Genomic DNA, 20476 nt, shown 5'->3' with positions numbered 1-20476 from the left:
ATGCATTCAAGTGCCTGATGCTTTTTGAAAATGTGAAATAATCACTGACAATCCAATGTCCATTCTAATTTAATAGTTAAGAGAGAGCTGGCTTTAACACACATCCACCCTTGTCTTTTGTGATTACATAAAATGCAATCCATATCAGAAATCCAGTGAATACAAGTGACTGTCTACCTCTATTGTGTGTTTCCAAAGTAACACAAAAGAGACAACTACAGAGATTATCTGATTAGAGTCAAACTGCCTTTGACAGCTGAATTAACTTTCACCTTCTTTACATTTTTCATGTGTTTATTTTTATTAAGTCTTTTCGGTAATTACCTAGCTAGAAAAGTACTTTTAATTTTTCAATGATGAGAATTGAATTCTGGATTTTAAAGAGTTACATCTCTCACATCTGTTTATAGTACGTATTTTGGCACATGACACTTTTTTCAGAAACAAGCACATTAACAGAAACATACATAAAAAATTGATTATCATTAGATAATCAAAACTGCAGATTATTTATAACATAGCACAAACCTACAGATCCTTAAGATTCTGTATTATTTCATCTTGCCCAAACTAAGAACCATAAAATAAAAATATTTACTACTCCCAACACATATTTCCAATTCACTCCCATTTCAATACACGTCCTTGCTGCAGTAGTAAAATATACATATAAAATGCTTCCTGATTTGTTGTTTGGTATGTGTTTCCTGATGAAATACACTTATGTGTTGTAGAAACTTTAATTCTTTCCTTAGATGAGGTGTCATGTGTTACATTGAAGGAGTGGGATAATTGAAATTGTTTGGTTGTTTTTTTTGTCCCAGGTGAGGATATAGATCTTCCTAGTGGATGTTCCTTGGATATCTGTGTTTCCTTCACTTTCATTTAATCTACTCAGATATTAATATTTTCCAGACATTACATAACATGCACTTTTTCAACAGTATTGGTGTTCTTATTCAGTATTTTGACCAGTAGAGTTCTTCACATGGCAAAGGGAAAATGAGGACTTTGTGAAGGAAAATGAATGGAAAGTTCTTTTTCCCCTCAGTACCAAAGTCCATCATAAAGACTTGAGTTGTCATTTGATTTTACAGATAGGAAGGTAATAGATATACATTCATTCACTCTTGAATAAATTGTTCAGTTTAGTGAGAGTGCTAAGTTTACATAACTGTGTAAATTCTTGAGAACAATTTGTGAAGTAGTGGAAGGGATCTTTAAAAAAAATGTCAGCATCTGACATAATTTATACAATGGGTTTATAATGCATATATTTTGTCTTTGTTCTGTGCAATGCTACCAAGATAACATTATATTTCTAAGCAAGACTACATTATCCAGCCTGTATTTTTATATATTTTGTTCTTATTCATCAAGTCTATGGAGGAGTACACATCTTCAACACGCAAAGAAAAAGAAGGGAGTAAATAATATGAAAGAAATGTTTCAAGATTATTTACGCATTCATACCCTCTGCTTTGGCAAACCTAAATTCAGGTGCACAAAATCACCTAAACGAGCCACAAAATTACTTGTGTGACCTCTGCCTGTGTGCAATAGGCTTGCTTGGTTTCAGAAAAAAATAGTGTAATAATATGATTCTTTGAATATTGTAGAACAATCAGAAATAGAAACACTAAATTGAATGAGTACTTTTATTTTTATTAGGAACAATCAATCAGGTAACATAAAAACCAGCATCTAAATTCAAAGTATTTAAAATACAGTTCCTTAATACAACAACACAATGTGCAAAACAAACCAGCAGGAGTAACAGTACATACACAAATCATTTTGACCCATTCAATCAGAGATTGCAAAGATTAATAATATTAGGGTAAAATACTTTGACTACAACATTTGCTACTGTATATCTTGTATGTTATAAGTTAAATTATACAGTCTTACTGTTTATACAGAAATTAAACAACGTTCATTTTCTCAAAGACAGTAAATATTGTTTTACTTCTACAAGCTAAAATTTATCAGATATGTGTTTATTTGTCAATATTTAGGTTTGTCCATAAAACCCCCAACCATTTTGTTGATCAAACAAAATTACAATTGGCTTGTGAGTTTCAAGATTTCTCTGGTCAAAGAGAAAGCCTTGCACACAATTCTGGTTATACAGTATATGGACTTACTCTTGGCCAATATACCTTAACAAACCATACAGTTATATGAGTGACTTCTGTTTGTGTGCAATAATAAATACAAATTACCTGTCTCTATAAGATCCCTCGGTCAGATAGTGAATTTCAAGCAAGTATTCTGCAATGAAGTCTAAAAAGCTTTCAAACCAGCTCAGAAATAAAGTTGTGGAAAGCAAAAGAAAGCATCAAGAAAAAGGTATAGAAAATAAAAAGAAAATATTGAATAAATTATTTAGTTTAATTGTTTTGTGTGTCAATATCCCTCAGAGTATGGTGAAGTCAATCTTGAATAAATTGAATGAGTATCATACCACCTATACTCTGCCTAAATCTGTCCGTCTCTCCTAACTGAACATCGAGGTAAACAGAAAACTGGTTAGAGATCCAGCTGCGGGGCCAATGGTGACTTTGAAAGATACATAAAATAGTTCAGTGGCTGAAATGGGATAAAATGTCCAATAGTTAACAATACTGTTGTCAATGAGCCCCAGACAACATGAGAGATCTTGAGAAATTCTGCTAAGAATAGGCAAGAATTGCACTAAAATGGTGTGAGATGTTGGTAGAGACTTGCAATAACTGCTCGTGGCTGTAATTGCTGACAAAGGTGCTTTCAGAACAATTAAAGGTTTATTCTATGCTGAAAAGAGAAGAAAAGAAACAACGTTTTGGCTGTGGGGCCTTCTTCAGATGCGTTTGCAGCCTAAACATGCCTACTTGAAGTGATTGCGGAAGTCTGAACACTTCTGCAATCAACATTTATTTTTTTTCTTTAATTTTTGCTGACATTTACTGCATCGTACCCTTAATAAGACTCCGGTTTGATCATTCAAGGATCATTCAAATTAAATATGAATTTAAAAACCTGTGAGTTTGCAATTTTGGAGTTTCACAAAAGGTTAGCATTGTATGAGTGCTTTGAATAGTTTTTCAAGACTATCTGTTAGGTGTTCATTTTTCTTGCATTTCATCATACTGTTTATTTTTATATTTAATTACCTCACAAAGAGCTTAATTTTTTTTTTAGCTGTTGTAGACTTAATGAAAAAATGCCAGCATGATGGATGGTTAACCTTTAACTCATAAGCTTTTATTGTTATTGGTTTTAAATAATATTCAATTCCCCGGAATGGGAATTAACGAATAGGTTAACTAATTGGTAAAATAATTTCATCAAGCAGTTACTAAATAAAAAATAGTCCTTTGAGAAGTTTATTTTTTTACACTCTAACTTAGATTTTATTACACTCATTTGCATTGTGAGAGTCATAACGCTGAACTTTTGCTTGGGGTGTGAAGATATTAATGAGATCAGGATTCAAGGAGGTTGTACTAGTGGGAAGATTAGATACTCTTTACTTTAATGAATGTCTCATGCAGTGCCTAACAAAATTATTTAAACCTTTGCATAGTTTTTAAATGGTTGCTTTAAAGAATGATGCTAATAAGTATAAATTAATATTTGTCATACAGCATACACAATCTACTCCATGCGTTATAACCAAAATAAAAAAGAAGATGAAACAAATGCATGCATTTAAACACTTTTCTATGGCAGAGGATGATTCAGTTATTCAAGGCCTCTGTGTACAATTATGAAAAAAACTCTCATGAATTAAAACACCTGTCGGTGACTTTAAAGCATGTATTCATCAATAAAGTCTAAGAAGCTTTCAAAACAATATAAATATAAATAAATAAAGTTGTGGAAAAGCACAGATCAGGAGAATGTATGAAAAATCACTGAACATCCATTTGAGCACTGTGAAGTCATTCATGAAGAAATGGAATGAGTATTATACCACTCATGCATTGCCTAATCTGTGTGTCTTTCCTAACTGAGCACCCAGTTCGAAACTTAGATCTGGCTGTAAGACCAACAGTGACTTTGAAAGAGCTACATCTCTCAATGGCTGAAATGAGTGAAAATGTCCATGAGTCCCAAATAACATGAGAGATTTTGAGCAAATCTGCCAAGAATAATAGGCAACAATTGCACCATGATCAATTGTTGGTAGAGACCCATGACTGTACTGTGAGTGCTGCCAAGGGTGCTTCCATCAAATATGGGTCCGAATACTTAATCAAAACATTTCAGGGTTTTTTTTCTCCTTAGTTTTGGTTGATATACACTTTAATGTAGCCCTTAGAAGTCTTCTGTTTGAGTGTTCAGATTTTGAATAAATTATTTAGTTTAATTGTTTTATTGCTGTGCATCATTTTGCAATTTCTCAAAATGGGAATGGGGGGGAAGGTCAGAATACTTTTGCAAAGCACTCCGTCTGTCTACCAGCATTTATACAACTAGTCTGTGTAGGATTTTTTAAATTATATATCTTGTGCTTTATTACTTTATTTGATATTAAAGAGTCTGCTGTGAGAATCATTACTAGACAGCTCTCAAGTGGCTGGTTCAATGAAAGGCTTTACTTTGCACTTGGAGGACAGTGAAACCTAGAGTCTCAAAGCTGCCAATTTTGTGAATCCAGGAGTTCACTACTTTTGTTTGAGTGATATTGAATGTGTGCCAATAGGACAAAGTCCAGATTTCTTAGAACTGTGTCCGTCATGTGTCAGAGTAGCTTTGGCCACAAGTTTAGTTGTTTATACATTATAAAGCATATACACTATGCTGGAAGAGGTGAACATTTTGGCTTCACTTGGCTTCACTCCTCTAAACTCAGTTTAGATATTTCAGTGGAAAATAAGGGTGAAATTAAAAAATTATCTCATTGTTTAATTTCTGACTCCTTCCCCAAGTTTATAATTATCGTGAAATTTATATTTAGATGCATATATATGTATTTAGATCACAGCACATTAATTAATCAAGGCAAGCAAATTTTGTTTTTTGGTATCACATCAGACGCCTTATCTGTTCTCCCTGACTTAAAAAAAAAAAAAAGGATGTCTGGCTTTCTTCAGGAACTGAAGGAAACATAAAATGTAAAAATGCAAAAAGAAAATATTTTAATGACCCATTTTAAGGAACACAATGATTATCATTGAAAGCTCTCTCTGCTATTTCTGTGTGCACGTTTCCTGAAACGCTTCTGCTTTTTCAATTGTAGAAATACACAAGACTTGTCTGAAAGCTCACTTTTTGATTTTTAATCACTTTTTTTCAGTCTTGATTCAGCTGGCTATTGATGCCCTTCCTAAGGATATGACTCTAGCTTTAGCCTATCTGCTTTCACTACCACAGGTATGTCACTGCCATCTTTGAAAATGTTCTCTTGGTCTGAGCTTGTGCTACATGATCAGGCTCCTTTTGTAAACCTTTTATACACAGTTTATACAGCTTCATCTAATGGTATAATGCCTACCTGTAGGACCACAAAAATTGACTAATTATCTTTTTTCTGACAGTTATGTATGTGTACAGTATGCATTAATACCACTCAGAATCGGAACATGTAGCATATATTCATGAGATCGAGTCTAAGTCTTGATGTTCAGGAAGATTATATTTTTCACATATGGAAGAATGTCATTTAAAAATATAATTTAATAAACAATTTTAAACCCTTTTCCTTTTAGGTTATTTTGTGAATTTTAAGTTGTTTTTTTTAAATAACTGGTTTACTCACTCCATATTCTGTTTTTGTTAAGAGTGCCAAGTGCCTTGTTCTTGAACTGAATTATTTTTTCATACTTCAAACTAAATGCATTTTTTCTACAATTTCAGGGGTGCAATGTAATTTAAAATAACATTCAGATACTTCTGACAATACAACTTTCCTTGTTTTAATCAATCCCTTTGAAACTGCTGCTTACAAGCTGTCTGGTCTGCATTTGTTTAGTCCACTAGAGTACTAGCATCCTGACCTGTGATGTTTGCAGTACACCTGCAAAGTAAACTTGAAACTTGTTCATGTTGATGTGTAGATATTTAAATCTATAAATTACTCTAAAACTGTGAGAGGTCAAGAGAATATTTCAGTCGTTTCCCAATTAAATAATCATGTAGTAGATTAAATTGCTGTTTTTCACCTGTGAAATATCTGTAAAAAACTAAAGTTATCTAATTTTAAAGAATAATGTGATTATGATTTACAGTATAATACCTCTCTCCTGCTTAATCATATCAAGCTATTGCCATCAGTGGTTATTTTAATACATGCTGGTATTCTGTTTTAGGTACTGGATGCCAACAAGTGTTTTGATAAGCAGTCTCATTCAGCATTATCTCTGCAGTTGGCGGCATATTATTATGCCCTACAGATCTATACCCGTTTAGCTCCATGTTTCAAGGACAAATGTCACACACTTTACAGGGTAAGTACTTGATATTCTTACTGACCTACCTTGAAATAAAAATGTACCTGTTTCAGTGCCACTCTGTGACCTCTATGGAAAGCAGTAAGAGTCAAATAAATATCTTTGTATTTCTTCCGTACCATTGCTTGATGTATTTATTTGTATCTCTTTGATGTGTAAATGTGTAAATTAATCTCTGATGTCCCATGGAGCAATCTAAATCCAGACTTCTCTAGGATATCACATGTCTCAATCATATGTGTCATGTATTTTTTTTATATCTAAAAGATAAATTAACTGTATATTTTTTTAAAGTATTAGCATTCCCCATTCAGCGAATGCATTTTTTTCTCTTTATTGATGGTGCTGACTCACCATGATACTATTAGACAAATCTAGACCAATACAAGATCCTCACACATTCTGCCAGGTTATTCAGGTGTTGCTTTGAGAAATGTCTGGATGTATCCTGCGCTATTTGGTGTCTTTTACATTCTTACTTTTTTTCTTGTTCTGAAACCTTTGGGTTTCAAAGTGCTGAACTCTTTTTCATATATTCTTCTTTTATGTGCTTCAGTCAAAGGTCATTGTCTCCCGGGAGGCGATATCAATATTGCATTTCCTCATATTTTCTTTTTAACACATTTTTCTATCCTCCTCTTGTGCAATTGTTTTACATAAGTTGGGAGAAGAGTTCCTTCTCTAGGCATCTAGAGAGTCTGACATCTGGACCAACCCAGTGGAGCTGATGGCTGATGATCATAGCTGCAATGTTTGTGGTATCTTGGAGAAAGCACTGGTGTTTGCTGCATCTGTATTCTCACTTGATACATAAAATATGCTCTACACTGTGTAGCTAGTACAACTCCAGTCCTTTCATCTGTCTCATGTCTATCATCCATGTTTCAGCTCCACATTGTAAGAAAAGAATGATGACTGTAAGCATGTCACAATAATCAAACACATTTTTACATTTTGATTTGCTTTAAAAATATAATGTTTTTTTAAAGCCACTATGTATGTTTTACAATGAAAACCTAAAATAAAATTATGTGCTTTTTATAATTACTATTTATATACAACTACTATACTAATAATTCGGTGTACTGTCTTAATTAAAAATGAAAAATTCTGTTAGTGTTTTAGACTTTTAGTTTTTATTATTAAAATACGATTTACTGTATGTGAGACATGGTATATTAAGGATTCATTGTGTCACCTGGCAGTTTTACAAAGAAGTGCAGTTTTGCATAAGATTATTTGAAAAAATAAAAAAAGTGTTGGGTGTTATTTTTCAGAATAACATGGCATATTCTACACATCTAGCATTCTGGGTGGCTACATCTGTACCTCAGATGACCAAAGATAGCAAATGTACATTTCAGGCAATGCTAAGCTTTTTCAATAATATCAGTCTTTTGTGAAAAAGATAACGTGCAAGATATGAAAAGTTCCCCATTCATTGTAAATCTACTGTACATTAATGATGCCATGATGTCTACTTTTAGAACCTGCTTCTAGAGAAGTTTGGTTTAAATTAAGTGTAAATCCATTCTTCCCATTTTATTCAATAAATACAGTAACTTGCAAGTATTCATCCTCTTTCAGTGCTGTCCCATTTTGTTGAATTACAAATGAAATATACACATTTTAAATTTAAAGTTTTAGGCTGAAGTTTGTAAAGTATTAAATATTTTAATCAAATCTTGAATACTTTTATGGATGAAATAATTTAAGTAGTATTTATTCTAAAGTCAAGTGAAACTATTATTAAAAACAGACAGAGCCCATTCATCTAGTTGTGTGACTTGTGAAAGAAGTTCTGTTTACCAGAATTAATTTTAGGTTTATGTGAATATACACCATATTTCAGTTTTGGAATTTTCTTGTTTGTGGACATTTAATTTGTTCCTCCATTAAAGTGTTTCAATTCTGCATCCAAGTTGGATTTAAAACATTCACTTTAAAAATGTGTGTACAACATTTGAAATTAGATAAAATAGAACATCATTGGAAGTGGATGAATACTGTTACAGAACATTGTATGTTGACAGTTCCTGAGTTCCAGTTTCAGCGATCCATTTCTGACAATGAACATACTGCTGTGTCATCAGTGTACTAGAGTTACAGTAGATGACTGACATTCATATGATTTTAGTTTTGGAATGGAGTTGTTGAAGATTAAATAATTTACCATCCATTTGGTACATTAGTTGCACTCTGGCAGGGATCTTATAATCAAAAGGCACACATTGAAAGTAAAGGTCAGGCAAATGAAAAAATCCTGTTACATTCTGATGCAGACTTCAAATGGATTTGCAATGTAGTATTTTATACATGAAATAGTTAGATTTATTGTTATAAATCTAACAACATTTATAACAAATATCTAGTTCATGTTACTGGTCAATGGTAATTATATTTTTCCTTAAGGATACCGACTTTGACAGTGGCTGATCTTATATTCTCTTATAGCCTTAGCTGATGCTTCAGAGTTGTCTGATGAATTTAGTAGATCTTTTTACACACAGCCATTAGTAGTGATGTTGATGACAGTATCTCAGGACTTTCCCATGAGCAAAGTATTGACTATGTTTTTGTGTATTCTGGTTATTCAGGTATAAAATACATATTTTGCTTATTACATCTCTCGGAACACGAAAAGAGATTAAGTCCTTTTTTATGGAAAATAGCAAAACACTTCTGGGAAAGTGAAAGGTGTCTGTAAGTAACATCCTAATGGACCCAGTGTCACAGCCAGAGGTACTTGAAGGTGCACCTTAAAAGTGGCATTTCTGCCTCTCATTGCCTACAGGCACATCTTTTGACTCCTACCTGTCATTATAGATAGATAATACTTTATTAATCCCATAGGGAAATTGATGAAAATTATTTACTCAGTGTATGATACTATACTTAAAGTAAGACTCCAGAAATGTTAGCTATAACGTTAAGGTGTTAACAAATGTATTTATTGTTCATCATAATGTCATTTAGAGTACTTAAAGGTTTGGTTTTCAACTGAAGTCTGATTAAGCCTAAATGCTTTTTGGGTGCCCTCCTGTGGTGATACAGAAAAGGAAATCCCAGAGTGCTTGACACATAAGAATGATGAATGGATGATGGAGCTTTGTTATTCAGCCTAAATTAAGTGAATAATGCCTTTAACATAGTGATTGATATATAAGATTAAAAGATTACCTTTGGCATTTGTAACAAGTACAATTTCATTGGAAATATCCAATTTGGCCATTGTTCAGACAGGTGACTTGATGAATTTCTTTTCAGGTCATTGAAGGTCATATGGTCCTGTGTTTGAAGACTTAAAAAAGCATTTTTGGGAGCTTTTCTTAAATCCAAGCAGAACGTCCTATTTTAATTAAAAAACCAAGTACAATTAATATTTGTGTATATTGAACACATTTTATGTCCAAAACTAGACTAGATATTATATAAAGATTGCAGCTTTACCCTGCAATTTTAGATTGTTCTCACCTGACATTAGCTGTTCATCAATTAAAACATTCAAAGCAATGTGTGATCTACATACAATATGCCAGTGTTTATATTTTAATACATTTACCAATGAATTATAATTGCTTACACTAATATAGCGCTTTTTCTGGACACTCCACTCAAAGCACAATACAGGTAATGAGGACTCCCCTCCACCACCACCAATGTGCAGCATCCACCTGGATGATGTGACGCCAGCCATAGTGCACCAGAACGCTCACCACACACCACACAGCTATCAATGGGGAGGAGAGCTAAGTAATGAAGCCAATTCATAGATGGGGATTGTAAGGAGGCCATGACTGGTAAGGGCCAATGGGAAATTTGGCCAGGATGCCAGGGTTACACCCCTACTCTTTTCGAGAAACACCCTGGGATTTTTAATGACCACATAGAGTCAGACCCTCAGTTTTACGTCTCATCCGAAGGACTGCACCTGTTTACAGTATAGTGTCCCTGTCACCATACTGGGGTATTAGGACCCACATGGACCACAGGGTGAGCGCCCCCTGCTGGCCCAGCTAACACCTATTCCAGCAGCAACCTTAGTTTTTCCCCAGGAGGTCTCACATCCAGGTACTGACCAGGTTCACACCTGCTAAGCTTAGCTTCAGTGGGTTGCCAGCTGTGAGTTGCAGGGTGATATGGCTGCTGGCTAATAATTGTAGCTTATGGGTTAAGTTTGGATTTGGAATTCATTCTGGAATAAGAGTTCTGAAACCGCTATGTGAGGATGCAGACAGAGAGATCAACAACATTGTGGCCGTTATGGGTGAAATGGGGAACTATCTGTTTAGAGAGAGACAGTTCTGACATATTCCTTGAAATGGTCTGCCAGTCTTGCTCTTGTCTCTGTATTTATCATGTAAACAGCTGGACATTTTCTTCAGGTGAAGCAGTAAATTATATTTCTGGAAATACATGATGTCATCTGGGTGATCTGGAATTGTCCAGAGCAGTGAATATGCATGGTATTGGATATACATGTACATCTACAGGTGATGCAGTGGGTTCTATTGCAGGGGAAAGTGCCTGGTGTGGATGGTTACTGTGGGCAGCTAAGGGAGTTGTAAACAAAAAGTTTGCAGATTACTGTATGTTGGATATACATTATATGAATTAGTCTAATCAATTTTTTCATAAATAGTATGTAGGAAAAAAGTGAAGCGGTAAGTGGTAGAGTTGCAGTTCTAGAAACAAGATACTTATGTAGTTGTGAATAAAGTTAGTATATTTGAGATCAAAACAGTTTCTCTATATCGGTTCTAAAAAGGAAGTGGAAGTTTCCCTTTGGTAAGATGTGCTCTTATGCTTATCATTAGTGAATGCACCATGATGCTTCAGCTGTTGTTGGTATTTTTAATTCTTTGCTTTTTTTACTTAGAATACCTTTCTGATATAACCCTGTTAAGAGACATGCAACTCCTATTAACTTTTGGACCAAAAGAAAGCATCAACTTTGTTTTTTTTCTTAACTGTGTTTGAGCCTGACTATCCCATAGAGCAGAACACTTAAACCTCTGACATCCAAATGAAAGTCTGTTTGACTGGATTTGAGATGCTCTGAGCTAATGCATTGAGCTGTATCCTCGCCAGAATCCAGATCAGTATATGTCTTTGTGTGCAGTGTTTTATTCTTCAGCTAAGTATTGAACTGCTGACTTGCAGCAGGGTTAGCCCACTTGTTTTGTTTTTTTTTCTTACCCCTTAAGCTGACCTGTTATTGATGTTTCTCTCTCCCTGATTTACTCTTGCACAGTGGTATCCCTTGGGGTTTAATTCATGGACAATGCACAGAAATTGCTTGATTCTTTGCAAGCTCTAGTGGAAAATGCTTATGAGTTTATACAAAAAGCTATGGGCAACACATAAACCACTCCTTTGTCCTTGCATTATCTTCATTGCATTAGATTCAAGATACAACACAATGCATTGCCCTATATTTTGTCAAATACAGAGATGCACAGAAAGACAATGTGAAAAATTCTTCTCTTTATCACTAGATTTTCATCTTATTAGATTTGCACAAGTGTAAAGCTCTATATACTGTCTATAAATCTCTATATACTTTTTCCTGTGTAACATCACCAGTTAAAATGCCAGCCCAGTGCTTGGTTCCTTATACATGGATAACTTTGGTCAGATGCTATCTGAATTTTTCTCAGTCTCTGTTTTTATTTATTTCTTTATGTATAAGATGGCTATTTTGACCTTAGAAACAAATGGAAAACGGTATTAACATTTACAAATTAATTTAGGTTTAAACTTTTAAGAGTGTGCCAAGATGCCTTCATGAACTATAAAAGTGTATAAAAAAACTTGCGTGAAATTAAGGGACTTTTGTTATAATTGTCATCAATTCACACCTCAATAAATGCTGGTTCTGCAAATCATTAAAGGAAATGGAGCCATTTGAGTCCATTTAGTTCCTTTTTCAATATATTAACTTTTTTAGGTAGGATCGTGAATTTGTGAGTGTTACCGCAGACATAAACTTGTACACACACCTCCCTACAGCATTAAAACTCTGGCAGTGAAATTTCTTTTTTTTTCTTTGGAAACAAAAAACAATTCTTGGAAAAAAATCTTGCAAAAATTAGAAAACAGATTTCAGTTGTATTGGTAGTTCTTCCTCTAAGCATTCAAAGAAATCTCATATAGAAATCTCATAATGACTCTGACCAAAACTATCCTTGCTTATAGCCTTTGACCTCTCCTTAATGTGAAATGCTTATTTCAGATTCTATACTTCTTAATTATTCTAGAACACATATAGAAAATCCATGCATGTTCTACATAAGTCTTCCTTGTCTGTAAAAAGTAATATTCCAACTTGATCATCAATGATTAATTCTTGCAGCTAAAGCAAATGTTTGCGAACAGATCTTGATAGAAATAGTTTTTATTTCCGTTTGACTATAGTTACAGTAGCAATAAGTGTAAAGAATAGTGACTTTCTGTGAAGAATTAATGTAACTGTTAGTGTTCCCCTTTGGTTTAACTAATACATGTTTTTGTTTAGATCACAGATTGAATGTTACATACCAGACATTGCTGGTTTGAGCCTGTGTTCTCAATCAGCTGTGATTTGGACATTAATGTTTGGGTGGGTTAGAGAGCCTTGACTTCAACCACCTGCTGCAAAACATTTACTTCTGGGGCATATATTAATTCAATGTCACTGGTGGTGGTGTTGGTACAACTGATCACTCAGCATGTAGTGTAAAGCTCTATATACTGTCTATAAATCTCTATATACTTTTTCCTGTGTAACATCACCAGTTAAAATGCCAGCCCAGTGCTTGGTTCCTTATACATGGATAACTTTGGTCAGATGCTATCTGAATTTTTCTCAGTCTCTGTTTTTATTTATTTCTTTATGTATAAGATGGCTATTTTGACCTTAGAAACAAATGGAAAACGGTATTAACATTTACAAATTAATTTAGGTTTAAACTTTTAAGAGTGTGCCAAGATGCCTTCATGAACTATAAAAGTGTATAAAAAAACTTGCGTGAAATTAAGGGACTTTTGTTATAATTGTCATCAATTCACACCTCAATAAATGCTGGTTCTGCAAATCATTAAAGGAAATGGAGCCATTTGAGTCCATTTAGTTCCTTTTTCAATATATTAACTTTTTTAGGTAGGATCGTGAATTTGTGAGTGTTACCGCAGACATAAACTTGTACACACACCTCCCTACAGCATTAAAACTCTGGCAGTGAAATTTCTTTTTTTTTCTTTGGAAACAAAAAACAATTCTTGGAAACAAATCTTGCAAAAATTAGAAAACAGATTTCAGTTGTATTGGTAGTTCTTCCTCTAAGCATTCAAAGAAATCTCATATAGAAATCTCATAATGACTCTGACCAAAACTATCCTTGCTTATAGCCTTTGACCTCTCCTTAATGTGAAATGCTTATTTCAGATTCTATACTTCTTAATTATTCTAGAACACATATAGAAAATCCATGCATGTTCTACATAAGTCTTCCTTGTCTGTAAAAAGTAATATTCCAACTTGATCATCAATGATTAATTCTTGCAGCTAAAGCAAATGTTTGCGAACAGATCTTGATAGAAATAGTTTTTATTTCCGTTTGACTATAGTTACAGTAGCAATAAGTGTAAAGAATAGTGACTTTCTGTGAAGAATTAATGTAACTGTTAGTGTTCCCCTTTGGTTTAACTAATACATGTTTTTGTTTAGATCACAGATTGAATGTTACATACCAGACATTGCTGGTTTGAGCCTGTGTTCTCAATCAGCTGTGATTTGGACATTAATGTTTGGGTGGGTTAGAGAGCCTTGACTTCAACCACCTGCTGCAAAACATTTACTTCTGGGGCATATATTAATTCAATGTCACTGGTGGTGGTGTTGGTACAACTGATCACTCAGCATGTAGAAACAACATGCTATGCAATAGATTTAATCTAATACATTTTTATTTGCATTGTATATTTTTTCAACTTATCTATGTTGAAATACTCCTTTTATACAGTATATATATGAAGTAGTAAACATGATCTTTATAAAATTGTATGTTCCTTTTTTAATGTTTGATGACTTAACTTTATATTGATTATATGTATTAAGTGCTTCATTTGTACAGTAGACATGCTCATTACAAAGTGTTTAAAACTGAAATTCAAAATGATAGATGCATAGAGATGGTGTTTAGTTTAAAATTTTATAGAAATTTGCAATAGATCACGAATCTAAACGTCTTTCAATGCATTACAGAATTTGTTTAATAGAATAGAATTTAATTAACAAAATAAAGCATTCAAAATGCATCACCAAGAAACCAAGCTAACAGAAAAATTACAATTAGAAAATTATTTATTTATCAGATTAAATTTAGTTTCACCTGAGCTTTAGAACCTGGAACCTGGATAAAGCCTGTGAAAATGGCAACAGTTATATTGAATGTTATATTTATGTGTGTGTTCATTCATCTGTTGCACCCCACAGATTTGATTAAATCAAATTAAATCATAATGGCACAAATGTTAAGCAACAGCTATTTTAGTGATTAGCAATGGTGCTTTAAATATAGATGTTAAAATGCAGACAGCCAGAAGCAAAGGAAATTATACATTTGAATATTGGAAAGGGAACAAAGTAAAGTGTGCTTTGTATGCCAACTGGTAAAATGAGGGTCACATGTGAGTACAACAAAATTGGCAAAATATTTTAAAAATTGCTGAAAGAAAGGAATATCAAATGGTATATTTTCATCAAAAGAAATATTTAATTGGCAATATTTGTTAATGTAATTATGCCCAAAGCCATAACTGCTTAGAGTAGGTACTGTAACTGACAAGGTAACACAAAGAAAAGGACCCTTCAACAGAACAATTGCAAGTGCTTTCTTGACAATGGTATTAATTTGATTGTTATATCATCTTTTAAGGCTTGCACTATTATACAGTAGTATAGATGTCGTGATAAAGTGTCTGTGTCTAAATGTATATTTAGATAACATGCAGTGATGTTTTCATGTGGTGTCCTGACAGAAAATATACCAGTTGCTCTAACCTCTGATTAGATAAATAAAAGTATGTGGCAAGCGTTCTTAATAATAATATCCTATTTTAAAATGAGTACATCCATGGCAAACAGCATGCATGCAAATTTCTGACAACAGTTCTGCACTGATTCTGTGTTCTTTTTTTGTACTAGCATCAGTTACATTATCAAAAATTTAGCCAAAACATCTGGAGTATATTATGAGTCCCTCGATCATAGTGTAGTATCTGCCTTTCCCTAACAGATGCAGATATTTTCATTAAGTGTTACTCCTAATGTTAGTTTCATTTGAATGAGATGCCTGTGATCTGATGAGTTTAAGATTAAGCTAATTCCTTTGTTTTTTGCACCAGTCTCGCAGTATTTACAATGTTTATGTATTTTGAACCCGGCAGCTTGAAGGGTTTTTCTCTTTCATTCCAAATCTTGATTTTCAGACATAGCTTTTAACATGCCCTGAAATTAGACATTTACTGTAATTTATTTATGGTTTTCTCTATTACATTATATTATATGGCCTACTAAGTAGATGTGGAAAGGTAGCAATAAAGCAACTGCATTTTAAATAATAGCATCATTTTAAAATTCATATTCAAATTGTATGTAGACATTTTCTGTTTGGTAGAAAATTCACAGAGGAGATTTTCCTTAGAAATGTGCATATATTGAACCAATACAGTGTGTCAGATGTAGTCCGTAATCAGTGCTCTATTTATACAATTATTTACACATGTTTTGTTGATGGGCTGATAGTGGGTTTGCAAGGAGCAGTTGTCAGATCATGTTTATATGAAAAGAACTTTCTATTCAAACAGTTCAGTCAGGCAACATGTGAGTCTAATTTAAGAATAAGGTGATTTAAAGATGTCCAAATGACTTCATTACTAATTTCATTATGTTGCTAATTTCTTGTCTTGACTGTTTCCTTGTTAAAGAAGACATCCGTACCACCAAGTGACAGTCTGTTCATAGCTAATGAGAGAATAGTATTTAAAACATTGTGAAAACACAGCTACATTGTTTTAATCTTTGCTAGTTCTTAGTTATTTAGAATTTTCAGGAATGTTCATTATCTATACAAATATTCAGATTTCTTACTAATAAATAACACAGTTTCCAGTCTGGAATCAAAGAAATATGTATGTCATCTGAAATCAGACATTTTGTAATTTTCATAAATTTTCAAATTTCAGTAAAAAATGTTCTTAACAATGGACCAGATTTTCCCAGATAACTGACGTCTATCTGTAACAATCTATGAAAGCCCAAATCAAAGCGTAAATTGAGTAAATAAGAGGGGAGGAGTTCCTTTTAAAGGAATATAATTCCTTTATATAAATGTTAGAAATGCTTCTGAAAAGACTTTTTAAAATAATATAAATAATGCTGTCTGTCATCATTTCAATGAGGTTTGAGGAGAAATTTCACTTGATCTGGGATTTTAAAATTGTTATGTTGATTATTTCTGTAAGTTTAACATATTACAGTTTTTTACAATTGCTAACAAGTGTTTTTCAATACCAAGTTCACTTTTTCAAAAACTCTCTACACCAACATGAAGCTTGTGGCACATCTGTTAATTTCACGCCCAAAATGTACTAAAGCTATCAAAACACTGCAAACTTGTCTCAAAATAAAAAAATCCTATCAAAACATCAGCACTAAACACAGGTGGCATTACAGTGCATGGTTTATTTTACATCAGGCTTCCATGTAGCAAATAATGTTGTGCTCTCTAGTTTCTCTTCATTGTAAATATAGGTTTTTATTTGTTCTTTATATATGCAATCTTTTTTTTAACAAACTTTCCATTACAAAACAGGATTGCACATGCACTACTCTATAGAATGAACAACCACAGTACATGCAACATACAGCAATATTGATGTACTTTACAGTAATAAACAAAATGTACTGTAGTACTGAAACAACTATAAGTCACAGGTACAGTAATGCAGGTTTTAGTTTACCCATTCTTCTGCATTTGGCCACAAGTTCTCATCCTCATCACACCTTGAACTTGAACTTTATTGCCATATGTAACCGGTACTGGTACAATGGAATTCTTACTTACAGAAAGTCTCTCGATTGTAAAACAAGTGTAAAAAACAAGACAAAGTGCAAACAGTGCATCAAGACAATGTACAAACAAACAATAGACAATGTGCAAGTAAACATGTAGACAATTTGAATGTAAACAATACAGACGTGTAAACAATGACTGGAGATGTGCAATAGATAAGAAATCATAAAGAGGTAGATGGTGATGGTGTAGGTGTGGTCCGAGGGGGATGGCTAAATGTGTTCGCCAGTCTCACTGCTTGTGGATAGAAGCTATTGAAGAATCTAGTGGTAAGTGTCCGTATGCTCTTATATCTCTTTCCTGAGGGCAGTGGGGTGAAGAGCTCATGCCCGGGGTGGTGACTGTCCTCTGTGATGGCCAGAATTCTACCATGCTAGCGGTCCTCATAGAGCTGTTTACCTTATGTCCTCTCTTGCTATCCACCAGGGAAATAATCTCTTTGCATGCCTGATCCATCCCTGGCAGTCTCCAGTTGTTATATCCAGGTGCCTGGCATCCATTGCTTCCAGGAGGGACATCTGATCATGTGTACGATGATCACACACTTTACACCTCCATGAGGAAAGAAATTCCTCTACAGGGTTGAGGAATGGTGATTAAGGTTAAAGCAAAAGGGAAACCATGTTTGGATGGGCTGCAAACCAGTCTGTGAAAAGTCTACATTGTCCCACATAATCACAAATGTTTGCATGTTTGGCCTCACCTGTCCCCTTTCCTCCTCAGACACAAGCCTTCCATATAATTCATCCAGGAATGAAATTAAGCCTTCTGCATTGTATGGCCCGATTTGGGACCTGTGTAACAGTAACCCATAGTGACATAGCCACACACACAGTGATATTGCCACCCCTCTGAACCAGAACATCCACCGTGGCCCTCTGCCCTGTTACATTCCATCCCCTTTTTGCTAAATTGAAGCCAGCCTCATCCACATAAATGATTTCATGGGGTGTTGGACTGGCCTCCAGTTCCATGACTATCTAGCAGAAATCAAACAGATTAGGTTATACAGTAAAAGCATTACTGTGTACCTACAGTAAAAGCAATAAGGCAGTGAGCGCTGTGTCCTACAGTTTTGTTCAAAACCATTACTGTTGAATAGACACCTGCACATACTGGTGCCTGAGGTCCTTGATATAATCACTGTTCCTCTCAAAAGGAACAGTGTGCAACTGCTTCATGCTGATATGATCTTTCGTCAGGGTCCTAGCTATCGTTGTGAGGCTGACATGGTCTATTATGGTAGCTCTTATCTTATCAGACACAATAGCTCGTGGTCTTCCTCTGTGGCGAATGCCACCACGCATTCTAACTCCTCTCTCTGTTCCTTGTCCATCGTCCAGGCATTTGTCTTTCACCAACTCCTGCGTTTCTTGCTGGGTCCATGTTGAGCAAAATCATTCCAAAAATTTCCTCTTTTTATAAGATGGTCACGGAAGTGATAATCTCTTGGCACCTGGGTAGGTTTTCAACTGAGATGAGAATCAACTGTGTTTGATCTATTTGCATAACTTCAATCAGCAGTTTGTCTCATTAACCTTTATCAACAACTTTGTTGTGGACTTTGAATATGTTCAGATATATTTGCGACTTAGCATATTGCTATCCCCTTGGATTTTATTGCATATGTTAGGTTTTAAAATTGCGTGTTATCAGTTTGAGACAGAGTATGCAAGCATTTGCAAATTGTGCTGTTAAAATACACCAATTTGCTGGTAGTGGAGCTTGAGTGAGAAGTGAATTAAAGAATTTTGAAAACTGTTCACCAAATGCATTTTGTGTCTAAGCTATGAAAAAATCATTCATGGTTTGGTTTACTTAGAGAGTTGTTGTTAACTGTGTGAAGAGTTTTGAAAAAGGGAACTATATTGAAAAACACTTGTTAGCAATTGTAAAAAACTGTAATGCTCATGTATAAACATGTATGCACTTAAAATACATTAGTACAATATGTACTGTACACAGTACCTATAGATATACAGTACATGTATACCTCTATAAACAGTTTTCTATATTATGATAGTGTTCCTCCTTTTATTTACAAAAACTTATCACAGTTTGTTTTCACTGACCTTGTTTGTAAACGTAATTTCCCTGACATTTTGTCTGACATCACTACTACCAACCCACAACCACATACACCTACCAACTAGAACATGACCACACAAAGTCACCTCTCCTGTCCAAAAGGACGTCAATGTGACGACCTAATACAGTTGCTTGGTTGAAACCAATGTAGGATTTTTCACTGTTTTAAGTGGGCCTCACTATTTAGATATATATTTTTATAATGTCTGTTTTTCCCCTCTGTTAACACTGCTGAGTAAGAAGGTCTTAGATGAAAGATGAATGCATGATTCTTAGAAAAAATACAGTACATATGCATATCTCTTTCTGCCTTGTCTTCATTTTTCAAGAGATTTGTGTGACAGTATTACGTCATATCATATAATTTGAAATAGAAATGTTTTTTGTTATAAAGTCTATGTGCCTTAAGGTGTGAATATAATAAGTTCTATCATACCTCTTTGTAAGATTGCTGAGACACAGACACCCAGTAGATTGTAGAGAAACAGCAGTGGTTACCTGCTCCACAAAGTGTTCTATTGTTAAAAATTGTTCAAATAAAAAATCCTAATAAAATCCTTGAGATAATGTTTTAACAGCATTCACTTGGCTTAGACATAATGAGAATGTCTTGAAAGTGACTCAGTGGTTAGCAATCAATTTATTTAGATTATGTTCTTAATAACCACCTGCTTTTTTAAATTTGTCCAAGGGCACATATCCCATAGTTTTAAGATTTCTTTTAGTTTTCAAGTCCCTAACACCTTTCACAATACAATATAGCCCAAATGAACTATATAGTAATAATGGGTACATATTTTATTTTTATTATTATTATTATTATTATTATTATTA

General features: G+C 34.0%; 1 protein-coding gene across 2 annotated transcripts in view; it reads left to right on the top strand.

Annotated features, from left to right (window-relative positions):
- The window catches only part of nbas (NBAS subunit of NRZ tethering complex), a 277731-nt gene that overhangs the window by 141732 nt on the left and 115523 nt on the right, over positions 1-20476 (top strand). For both annotated transcript variants that reach the window (XM_088625619.1, XM_088625618.1), the window contains 2 exons: positions 5285-5361; positions 6297-6434. In XM_088625619.1, coding sequence (XP_088481745.1) covers positions 5285-5361; positions 6297-6434 — 215 coding nt within the window. The remainder of the gene's footprint in view (positions 1-5284; positions 5362-6296; positions 6435-20476) is intronic.

Source organism: Lepisosteus platostomus, chromosome 3 (genome assembly GCF_059453375.1).
Source record: "Lepisosteus platostomus isolate fLepPlt1 chromosome 3, fLepPlt1.hap1, whole genome shotgun sequence".
Lineage (NCBI taxonomy): Eukaryota > Metazoa > Chordata > Actinopteri > Semionotiformes > Lepisosteidae > Lepisosteus > Lepisosteus platostomus.
This window is presented reverse-complemented; position numbering and strand designations above follow the sequence as displayed.